This window comes from Nilaparvata lugens, chromosome 9 (assembly GCF_014356525.2).
Source record: "Nilaparvata lugens isolate BPH chromosome 9, ASM1435652v1, whole genome shotgun sequence".
NCBI lineage: Eukaryota > Metazoa > Arthropoda > Insecta > Hemiptera > Delphacidae > Nilaparvata > Nilaparvata lugens.
The window spans coordinates 44,394,264-44,406,826 of record NC_052512.1 but is presented as its reverse complement, the minus strand read 5'-3'; the positions used below and the strand labels follow the sequence as shown (position 1 = coordinate 44,406,826).

The 12,563-nt window shown below is 35.9% G+C and overlaps 1 protein-coding gene across 2 annotated transcripts in view; it reads left to right on the top strand.

Moving 5' to 3' along the window:
- The window catches only part of LOC111060959 (probable basic-leucine zipper transcription factor J), a 58,294-nt gene extending 46,177 nt beyond the window's left edge, over positions 1 to 12,117 (top strand). The window contains exons 7-9 of one of the 2 annotated variants that reach the window (XM_039435954.1): positions 936 to 1,152; positions 7,460 to 7,571; positions 11,362 to 12,117. Coding sequence is in view for 1 of the 2 variants with exons in the window: in XM_039435953.1 (XP_039291887.1) it covers positions 936 to 1,152; positions 7,460 to 7,571; positions 11,362 to 12,017 (985 nt within the window). In the remaining variant the exon portion in view is untranslated. The remainder of the gene's footprint in view (positions 1 to 935; positions 1,153 to 7,459; positions 7,572 to 11,361) is intronic. The other variant, XM_039435953.1, reaches the window with a different exon arrangement.
- Positions 12,118 to 12,563: the final 446 nt, after the last annotated feature.

Below are 12,563 nucleotides of genomic sequence, written 5' to 3'. Positions count from 1 at the left end.
CTCAAACCAATTTTACATCAAATTTCTCACAGAAGATGTTCGCAAGATGTCTGTCTTCTCGGATTGTAGTTACTGCATCAGTTATCAAGTGCTAAGGGAGGAACATAAACACGATCTTTAACGTTGTTTCTCCCTTAGCACTTGATATTGAGGAGCTAAAAACCAGGGTAACTGATGCAGTAGCTACAGTCGAAGAAGACATCTTGCGAGCAGTCTGGGATGAATTTGGCTACCGTCTTGATGTCGTCCGAGCCTCAAAAGGAGGGCACATAGAACACTTATAATACATCATCATAAACTTGATACTTCTGTGAGTAATTTTATGTAAAATTGAATGAAAAAGAATAAGAAATTGTCAAAAAACCACTGATTTATTGATAATTAGAAAGACCGGTTTCGGTTATTCACCATTGCCAATCTCTGATAAACTAAAACTAAATACAAGAGCAGCAGAATTATACTAGTAGGCGCGTACTGCAATTGGTCGAGGGCATGAACGCCTGCCATTGGCTAGCTAGACAGTCTCCTCCCCCTGAACGGTGTGACAAAATGGCGGCTTAAGCAACAGAATCGCCATGATAATAAAATTTACTTTTAGTACAAAATAAGAACCAAGAAAACAAGTGTGAGAGATAATAAAACAAATATTTAAATGGAAAAACTATTGACTAATGAATGCTTACAACTTAAAATAAGAACCAAGAAAACAAGTGTGAAAGATAATAAAACAAATATGTAAATGAAAAAACTATTGACTTACATTGTAAGCATTCATTAGTCAATAGTTTTTCCTTATGCTATTGTTTCTCTATGCTGTTAGTCCTTCCCCAATCATTTTAGAGAATTGTGTTCTGTTTATCAATAGTTTATAAATAAATAACGAGCTATGCTCGGTGCCCCGATATTATTAATTAATTTATTTATTCCATTTTCAGAGTGAAACAATGCACCGAAGAGAACGAGACACTGATGAAACGCTTGAAAAGTCTCCAGTCGCAGAACCAAACTCTTTCCACCCAGTTGAAGCGATTACAGGCCGCTTTGCTGGCCAAATGCAATGCAAGCACGGCGACAACCAGCAATGCCAATGCACCTGCTAACACAGCTACGGGAGCAGCCAATACACATGCACAACCTGCCACTTGTCTTATGGTGTGTACTCTATCTATTTCCTTTTCTATAGCGAGGTCCACGTTATAATGGCAGTGAAGAAAGATTGATTGTTTGAGTACTTTATTTATGTAGATTACAATATATACTGGCTTATACACTTATATACAATAGCTTACAATACAGCAAAATTATAGATAAATTTACATAATATAGACTAAGAAAATAATTATTGAACTGTATATGATATGAAAAAGCAGTTTGTAATATAATAACTATAGATATAATCATATGTTATGCATCTACCAAATTGGCGGAGCTTTGGACGTATCAATGTCCATTCTTTGGGAAGAATATTAAAAATATCCTCCCCACTAACTCTCTACCAAAGATTGATTGATTGATTGATTGAGTACTTTATTTGTAGATTACAATATATACTGGCTTATACACTTATATACAATAGCTTACAATACAGCAAAATTATAGATGAATTTACATATATAGACTAAGAAAATAATTATTGAACTGTATATGATTTGAAAAAGCAATTTGTAATATAATAACTATAGATAATAATCATATTTTTATGCATCTACATAAATTGGCGGAGCTTGGACATATCAATGTCCATTCTTCGGAAAGAATATTAAAAATATCCTCCCCACTAACTCTCTACCAAAGATAAGAGATAAGGAAGAAAAATCTTTATTATATTAAAGCCGCATGAAACAAATGATAGCAGGCTGGCTGGCTGGCACCTTATCTTATCGATAGTAATAGTTACTATTACTCGCTATCTATCAATTCGAACTATGCCTCAGTCATAGTGAGGTCCACGTTATAATGGCAGTGAAGAAAGATAGGTAGGAGAATAACGTTGCCAAGTCTCTCCATTTTGCCACTGACTGTACACAGCTGTTACTCAATTCATCCCATTAAATTTGATCTAATAATAATTATCATTTCCTCAATAATCAATTAAATGTCAAATTAATCAAGAATAGCTATTTATGTATTAAGAGCGTAATGCGCGGCGACTTTATCGCTCGCGCAAAACAGATAATTTTGCAAGAGCGATAAAGAAGCATTTCGCGCGAATTTCATACAAACTGAACAAACCTTTTAAATCACTTATATCTGGCGGAGTTTATAATAATTCGTCTACACTGATATCCATCATGGCTGTAGAATCGTTACAATTACCGACTTTTTAGGTTAAGATCTGACCGAGAGTGGTTTGTCTTTTGGCGAGCTGCTTATCATCAGCTGATTAGCGAGCGTAAAGAAACTCTTCTGCACATGCGCGAATGATTAGCGAGCGTAAAGAAAATCTACTGCGCATGAGCAGATGGTTAGGTGATGGTAAAGTAGATTCTCCTCAGAAATAAGCTGTTTTCGAGGAGAATTGAGTATGTAAATTCTTTCTTTACGCGCAGTTGTAGAAAAAATATATTTTTTTCATAATTTGATTCAAAAATTTGCTTTCATACCTGAGATCAGATTATTATTTTTATACAAACCTGAAATGGCGGTTAATTTAAAAAGCTGTGATATACCAATCTAAATCTCAAAACAGAAATTAAGTTATTTGGTAGGTAGGTCTACTCCAATTTCCTTTAAAGATGATAGAAAAATAGAAATCCTATCCAAAAAAAAGTAATTTTAATGTAAGTAATTCTGAAATAACCCTTCAATATTATTTATACCAGTAAGAGTACGTCTAACCTACACGTTTAGCCTAACTTAAGCATGGATGGAGTCTAGGATGGTTGGTTATCAACATTTAAAATGTCATTTCAGGTATTTTAATTTGTGTTTCTCATACGGTAATATCTAATAATAATTATCATTTCCTCAATAATCAATTAAATGTCAAATTAATCAAGAATAGCTATTTATGTATTAAGAGCGTAATGCGCGGCGACTTTATCGCTCGCGCAAAACAGATAATTTTGCAAGAGCGATAAAGAAGCATTTCGCGCGAATTTCATACAAACTGAACAAACCTTTTAAATCACTTATATCTGGCGGAGTTTATAATAATTCGTCTACACTGATATCCATCATGGCTGTAGAATCGGTACAATTACCGACTTTTTAGGTTAAGATCTGACCGAGAGTGGTTTGTCTTTTGGCGAGCTGCTTATCATCAGCTGATTAGCGAGCGTAAAGAAACTCTTCTGCACATGCGCGAATGATTAGCGAGCGTAAAGAAAATCTACTGCGCATGAGCAGATGGTTAGATGATGGTAAAGTAGATTCTCCTCAGAAATAAGCTGTTTTCGAGGAGAATTGAGTATGTAAATTCTTTCTTTACGCGCAGTTGTAGAAAAAATATATTTTTTTCATAATTTGATTCAAAAATTTGCTTTCATACCTGAGATCAGATTATTATTTTTATACAAACCTGAAATGGCGGTTAATTTAAAAAGCTGTGATATACCAATCTAAATCTCAAAACAGAAATTAAGTTATTTGGTAGGTATTCTACTCCAATTTCTTTAAAGATGATAGAAAAATAGAAATCCTATCCAAAAAAAAGTAATTTTAATGTAAGTAATTCTGAAATAACCCTTCAATATTATTTATACCAGTAAGAGTACGTCTAACCTACACGTTTAGCCTAACTTAAGCATGGATGGAGTCTAGGATGGTTGGTTATCAACATTTAAAATGTCATTTCAGGTATTTTAATTTGTGTTTCTCATACGGTAATATCTAAAAATTATTTTATTGTTTCAAAAATACATTTTAAATCAATTATACGACTTGTGTACTCAAGTATTTTGATAGAATGAAGAAAAAATGGCGGCTGAGAATTGTTTGTCTACTTTTGTACAGTCACTGTCAAAAGTAAAAATAAAATATTCTGGCAAACTGACAACATTGCAAAGCGAGAGAGAGATAGAGCTATATGTTTTGTTGTATGATAGAAATGGACAGCAACAGTATTGTCAATCGCACACTGCCATTATAACGTGGACCTCACTATAGTTCAGTCAACGAAGGGTTAAGTTAGGTTAGGTTGCAACATAACGGTCCTTTACCATGGCTTGAGCTATCTTTTCTCTATAGTATCACCATAAATGATACAGTATCATCTCAACTTGATACACAACACCATTATTTGATACATAACTTCCAAACTTTGAATGAATTCCACAAACCATGGCTTATCTTCTTATGCTATCTTTTCTCCATGGTATCACCACAATATGATATAGTATCAACACAAAATGATGCAGTATCAACACAAAATGATGCAGTATCAACACAATATGATGCAGTTTTCAAGTTCAAATTTATTTTTGTCAATCAAACATTTTTTTATTGATTCATGCAATAAGTACATCATCAAAATGATAGGGAGAAGAAAAATAAGGCAACCTTGTGCTATTCCTCTCCCAAATTTAGATGAGGTTACATATACAATCACAATGAAATATATTCATAAAACTTATTTCACCTTTTCGCGAATCCTCTAGCTCTTGTTATGGTTGAATCATCTTCACATTTACGCTTTTGATTTCAACAAATGTAGGCTTCTACCAAAATGATCCCGGTGTCCCTCTGGAAATAGTTATTTGTGCAACTAGTGCGCAAAGTGTCAGTTTGCTGCACCGAAAGAAACGTTTACGCCCGAGCCGTAGGCGAGGGCGGAATGGTTTCTTGAGTGCAGCAGAGGAACTTTGCGCACGTATTTCACATTAAGTTTTTCCTACAGTTACCATTGAATATGAAAAGTGGGTAATTATGGGTAAAATTGCCTGAAATGCATCAAATGTTTTTCTGTGTAATTTTATTATTGATAAAAACCTTAATCCTAAATCCTAAAGTCCTCGTTGTCCTTGGTTATAATATATAATGAATAATAATTAGCGCGTTGTGCTTGGTTGCACCTCTGCTCACTATAGCAGCCACAGCAGTCACTGTTACCAACTTCATTTTGATTTTGCTGCACTGTTGCTCCATATAACCTACTAAGTATTTTGCGTTGCCATGTTGCAAATCTGGAGTGCAGAAAAAAATTTTCCCGCACTAGAGCGGAAAAGTGATTCTTTGCGTTCTGTAATCAGTGCAGCAATGTCCACTTTTCAACGTAACTGTAGGAAAAGTAAAAAACTCATTAAAAGCTTGTATTTTTCATTACTATCAGGAAACCCGTGCTCTGCAAGGGTCCATTTTAAAACTTGACAAACTATAAAGTTGACGAATTGAAAATAACCATCCTCGGTTAATTAAGAATCTATATGCAAAATTCCATGTCAATCGGTTGAGTAGTTGAGACGTGATGATGCGTCGTCATTCGTGAATTTCCTGTCCCCTACGTGTATAAGCCAGTTCCTTTATTATAGTATAGATGAAATAAGGTAGATATTATTTTATTAATGAATGCATATTTGTGATCTATATATATAAAAGCGAAATGGCACTCACTCACTCACTCACTCGCATAACTAAAAATCTACCGGACCAAAAACGTTCAAATTGGTAGGTATGTTCAGTTGGCCCTTTAGAGGCGCACTAAGAAATCTTTTGGCAATATTTTAACTCTAAGGGTTGTTTTTAAGGGTTTAAAGTTCGTATTTTAGCATGTATATTCTTTTTCTTCCAATCTCTTAATTATAATTGAAATTTCATATCATATGTTACTATAGAACTATAATCTAGATAGAGTACCTCTTCGAAACAGTTGTTAACTGGCAACTAAATTACTATAGAACTATAATCTAGATAGAGTACCTCTTCGAAACAGTTGTTAACTGGCAACTAAATTAATAATTTTGTCAGGTTGGCATTAAGTTGAGTTGACTTTGTTAGGTTGGCACCAAGTTGAAGATTTAAATGCATTTATCGCGGAAAAATTGATTGGGCACTGCTACTTCAATCCTGGGAATATTATATTACTAGCCGTCAGGCTCGCTTCGCTCGCCACATCCGTTTAGCCAGACGTTTAGTCTGGACCCCCGACTGGATTGTCCTAACATGATAAAAATTCAGGCGAGCGAAGCGAGCCTGCTAATCTCATTCTTGGACGATCCAGTCGGGGGTCCAGGGGGTGGAGCCCCCTGGCTAGACGGATATGGCGAGCGAAGCGAGCCTGACGGCTAGTGTCATAATATTACGATGATATTATGCAACCTGTATCTTGTTAATGTATATTGTTATCTTCGATACGTTGTTTGGCTTAATGTTGTGGTGATGTTTTGTCAGGTACTGATGTTGTCATCTATACTATAATAATGGAAAGAACTGGCTTATAGATGTGGGGGATAGCAAAATTATGTTCGACGCATAGTAACGTCTCAACTACTCAACCGATTCACTTGGAATTTTGCAAACAGATTCTTAATTAACCGAGGATGGTTACAGGCATATTTTAAACCCTTCAAGATTTCATTACGTCAAGTTTATAGTTTGACAAGTTTTTATATAAACCCTTGCGAAGCACGAGTTGGAAATAAATTCGTTCTTCAACTTCCTTCCTGCTATTTAGTTGTTCGGTCGGACAATATTTGCAGGAGCCCAAGTCCCTAGTTCTATTCATATATAACTTTCATTTGATATCTATACTATAACTAGCCGTCAGGCTCGCATCGCTCGCCATATCCGTCTAGCCAGGGGGCTCCGCCCCCTGGACCCCCGACTGGATTGTCCAAGGATGATATCAGCAGGCTCGCTTCGCTCGCCTGCATTTTTCATTATTTGAGCATTTTTATCATATGCTGGACGATCCAGTCGGGGATCCAGACTAAACGTCTGGCTAAACGGATATGGCGAGCGAAGCGAGCCTGACTGCTAGTAACATAATATTCCCAGGATTGAAGTAGCAGTGCCCAATCAATTTTTCCGCGATAAATGCATTTAAATCTTCAACTTGGTGCCAACCTAACAAAGTCAACTCAACTTAATGCCAACCTGACAAAATTATTAATTTAGTTGCCAGTTAACAACTGTTTCGAAGAGGTACTCTATCTAGATTATAGTTCTATAGTAACATATGATATGGAAATTTCAATTATAATTAAGAGATTGGAGAAGAAGAATATACATGCTAAAAGACGAACTTTAAACCCTTAAAAACAACCCTTAGAGTTAAAATATTGCCAAAAGATTTCTTAGTGCGCCTCTAAAGGGCCAACTGAACATACCTACCAAATTTGAACGTTTTTGGTCCGGTAGATTTTTAGTTATGCGAGTGAGTGAGTCAGTCAGTCAGTGAGTGAGTGCCATTTCGCTTTTATATATATATATAGATAAAAGAGTCTCTGATATAAATGTTGTCCAATGTATATTGTTATCTTTGATACGTTTTTTGGCTAATGTTGTTGTCATGTTTTGTCAGGTACTGATGTTGTCACTGGCCCTTGTGATGGCGCCAAATCTCAGACAACAACAGCATACAATGTTGTCACGAGATGTCGTTAATGTGGACGACAACGCATCCTCTTTGCATGGTGAGTTCAACATTATTCATTTATTAATCTTATAATTCATCTGTTGAATTATAGAGTTTTTGTTACAATGCTTTTTCTTCTAGTCCTTCTTCTCTTGTCTTCTTCTACTTTTCTCCTGTCTCTTCCTACTTCTTCTCCTATCTGCTACTTTTTATTCCGTCTTCTACTTTTTATCCTGTCTTCTACGTCTTAAGACTGTGCAAAGGCTAGAAATAAACTTTTCCTACAGTTACGTTGAAAAGTGGCCATTGCTGCACTGATTACAGAACGCAAAGAATCACTTTTCCGCTCTAGTGCGGCAAAAATTTTTCTGCACTCCAGATTTGCAACATGGCAACGCAAAATACTTAGTAGGTTATATGGAGCAACAGTGCAGCAAAATCAAAATGAAGTTGGTAACAGTGACTGCTGTGGCTGCTATAGTGAGCAACCAAGCACAACGCGCTAATTATTATTCATTATATATTATAACCAAGGACAACGAGGACTTTAGGATTTTAGGATTAAGGTTTTTATCAATAATAAATTTACAGAAAAACATTTGATGCATTTCAGGCAATTTTACCCATAATTACCCACTTTTCATATTCAATGGTAACTGTAGGAAAAACTTAATGTGAAATACGTGCGCAAAGTTCCTCTGCTGCACTCAAGAAACCATTCCGCCCTCGCCTACGGCTCGGGCGTAAACGTTTCTTTCGGTGCAGCAAACTGTCACTTTGCGCACTAGTTGCACAAATAATTATTCCATTGGTGATATAGATAATATTGTTATGCATCTACATAAATTGGCGGAGCTTTGGACAGTTTGATGGCAGATGAACAATTTGAAATTTGAAATTGATAAATCGAGAAAGAACAAACAAAATCCAGAGACGTGTATAGTAGAGAAGAAGTATATTAATGAAAAGAAGTGGAAAAGGACAGGAGAAGAAGTAGAAGAAGACAAAAGTAGAAAAAACAGGATAAGAAGTAGAAGACAGGATAAATAGAAGAAGACAGAGAAGAAGTAGGAGGAGACAGTAGAAGAAGACAGGATACAAAGTAGGAGACATGAGAAATAGACGAAGACAAGGAAAAGAAGTAGAAGAAGACAATTAAGGCTGTGCAAAGGCTAGAAATAAACTTTCTACTGGTGATATTTTTCAAAGTTTTTCGATGAAGCTATCAAAATGAAAAAGTTTTCTCAGGAAAACATTTTTTTTTTCGATCATTACTTAAGATATGAGCGCCTAAAGTTTAAATATATTCGGGACAGAACATTTCAAAGTCATTAAGAAATGAATCCATGAGATTTAGAGGATTAATTCTTCATGGTATTGTTGATTAAATAAAACAAAAATCTTTCAATAATGTCAATTTTTTTAAGAAAGTTGTTCAATTTACCAAAAATGACCAAAAATAACTCAACTAAAAGTTATTTTTGGTAATTTCTAGCCTTTGCACAGCCTTAATTGTCTTCTTCTACTTCTTTTCCTTGTCTTCGTCTATTTCTCATGTCTCCTACTTAGTATTCTGTCTTCTTCTACTTCCCCTGTCTTCTACTTCTTCTCTTGTTTCCTCCTACTTCTTCTCTGTCTTCTTCTATTTATCCTGTCTTCTACTCCTTATCCTGTTTTTTTCTACTTCTTCTGTCTTCTTCTACTTCTTCTCTTGTCTCCTCCTACTTCTTCTCTGTCTTCTTCTACTTTTCTCCTGTCTCTTCCTACTTCTTCTCCTATCTGCTACTTTTTATTCCGTCTTCTACTTTTTATCCTGTCTTCTACGTCTTAAGACTGTGCAAAGGCTAGAAATAAACTTTTCCTACAGTTACGTTGAAAAGTGGCCATTGCTGCACTGATTACAGAACGCAAAGAATCACTTTTCCGCTCTAGTGCGGCAAAAATTTTTCTGCACTCCAGATTTGCAACATGGCAACGCAAAATACTTAGTAGGTTATATGGAGCAACAGTGCAGCAAAATCAAAATGAAGTTGGTAACAGTGACTGCTGTGGCTGCTATAGTGAGCAACCAAGCACAACGCGCTAATTATTATTCATTATATATTATAACCAAGGACAACGAGGACTTTAGGATTTTAGGATTAAGGTTTTTATCAATAATAAATTTACAGAAAAACATTTGATGCATTTCAGGCAATTTTACCCATAATTACCCACTTTTCATATTCAATGGTAACTGTAGGAAAAACTTAATGTGAAATACGTGCGCAAAGTTCCTCTGCTGCACTCAAGAAACCATTCCGCCCTCGCCTACGGCTCGGGCGTAAACGTTTCTTTCGGTGCAGCAAACTGTCACTTTGCGCACTAGTTGCACAAATAACTATTCCACTGGTGATATAGATAATATTGTTACGCATCTACATAAATTGGCGGAGCTTTGGACAGTTTGATGGCAGATGAACAATTTGAAATTTGAAATTGATAAATCGAGAAAGAACAAACAAAATCCAGAGACGTGTATAGTAGAGAAGAAGTATATTAATGAAAAGAAGTGGAAAAGGACAGGAGAAGAAGTAGAAGAAGACAAAAGTAGAAAAAACAGGATAAGAAGTAGAAGACAGGATAAATAGAAGAAGACAGAGAAGAAGTAGGAGGAGACAGTAGAAGAAGACAGGATACAAGTAGGAGACATGAGAAATAGACGAAGACAAGGAAAAGAAGTAGAAGAAGACAATTAAGGCTGTGCAAAGGCTAGAAATAAACTTTCTACTGGTGATATTTTTCAAAGTTTTTCGATGAAGCTATCAAAATGAAAAAGTTTTCTCAGGAAAACATTTTTTTTTTCGATCATTACTTAAGATATGAGCGCCTAAAGTTTAAATATATTCGGGACAGAACATTTCAAAATCATTAAGAAATGAATCCATGAGATTTAGAGGATTAATTCTTCATGGTATTGTTGATTAAATAAAACAAAAATCTTTCAATAATGTCAATTTTTAAGAAAGTTGTTCAATTTACCAAAAATGACCAAAAATAACTCAACTAAAAGTTATTTTTGGTAATTTTTAGTAAATTGAATAACATTCTCAAAAATTGATATTTTCAGATAATTTTTGTTTTATTCAATCAAACAATACCATGAAGATTTCATGGATTTCTAAATTTCATGGATTTATCTCTTACCGAATTTGAAATGTTCTGTCCCAAAACTTTAAACTTTAGGCGCTCATATCTCGATAGCTTCATCGAAAAACTTTGAAAAATATCACCAGTAGAAAGTTTATTTCTAGCCTTTGCACAGCCTTAATTGTCTTCTTCTACTTCTTTTCCTTGTCTTCGTCTATTTCTCATGTCTCCTACTTAGTATTCTGTCTTCTTCTACTTCCCCTGTCTTCTACTTCTTCTCTTGTCTCCTCCTACTTCTTCTCTGTCTTCTACTCCTTATCCTGTTTTTTTCTACTTCTTCTGTCTTCTTCTACTTCTTCTCCTGTCTTTTTCCACTTCTTTTCATTAATTAGACTTCTTCTCTACTATACACGTCTGTGGATTTTGTTTGTTCTTTCTCGATTTATCAATTTCAAATTTCAAATTGTTCATCTGCCATCAAACTGTCCAAAGCTCCACCAATTTATGTAGATGCATAACAATATTATCTATAGTTATTCCAAATTGCTTTTTTCAAATCATCATACAGTTTTATAATTATTTTGTTAGTCTATATTATGTAAATTCATCTATAATTTAGCTGTATTGTAAGCTATTGTATATAAGTGTATAAGCCAGTATATTGTAATCTACATAAATAAAGTACTCAATCAATCAATATTGTATTATTTACTTTTCAGGTGGCTCCCGTTCACTACTCTACACAAAGCAGCCGTCAGACGAAATGCCATCAGCTGACGCAAGCGCTATCATGTCTGACCTTGAAGAGCTGATCAAGTTCAACACCAACAATCAGCTGATTGGTAGCGGCAACAAAAATCAGCTGATGGGTGGTAACCAGCTGATTGGCAGCGGTGATGAACTGATTGGTGGCATCAAACAGCTGATTGGTACCAACAAACAGCTGATCGGTGGTAGCAGTGATCATGACTACACTATGCTATCATCATCATCATCATCTTCATTTCTGTCATCAGCCAATCGCAAGCGAGCTCCGCCTCTCCACTATGTAGTTCCGCCCCTAGATGATGATGATAGGCCGCCAAGGCCGAAGAGAGCAAGAGGTGGGGATGAGTTGGTAGAAGGGTGGGGGAAAAGTGGAGGGGAGCTGAGTGCTGCTATTGGTAGTGGGCGTGGCCTAGGTGTAGAAGGGAGGGAGAAGAGTGCTGCTGTCGGTAGTGGGCGTGGCCTAGGTGTAGAAGGGAGGGGGAAAAGTGGAGGGGATTGGAGCGTTGCAATGGAGACGGATGGAGGGGAGGTTGCCATGGTAACGCCCATAAATAAGTCCAGGAACAATGAGGTGATTGTCAGAATTCGGGATGGAGCGGTCTTTTGATGTCAGTAGAAGGCTTAGGGCCTACTGAATTTATAGTGAGGTGCACGTTATAAAATTGCAGTATTCGATTGACATTGGTGTTGCTATCCTTGTCTATCATTCAACAAAGCAGATAGCACTATCCTTTTCCTACAGTTACGTTGAAAAGTGGCCATTGCTGCACTGATTACAGAACGCAAAGAATCACTTTTCCGCTCTAGTGCGGGAAAAATTTTTCTGCACTCCAGATTTGCAACATGGCAACGCAAAATACTTAGTAGGTTATATGGAGCAACAGTGCAGCAAAATCAAAATGAAGTTGGTAACAGTGACTGCTGTGGCTGCTATAGTGAGCAGAGGTGCAACCAAGCACAACGCGCTAATTATTATTCATTATATATTATAACCAACGACAACGAGGACTTTAGGATTTTAGGATTAAGGTTTTTATCAATAATAAAATTACACAGAAAAACATTTGATGGATTTCAGGCAATTTTACCCATAATTACCCACTTTTCATATTCAATGGTAACTGTAGGAAAAACTTAATGTGAAATACGTGCG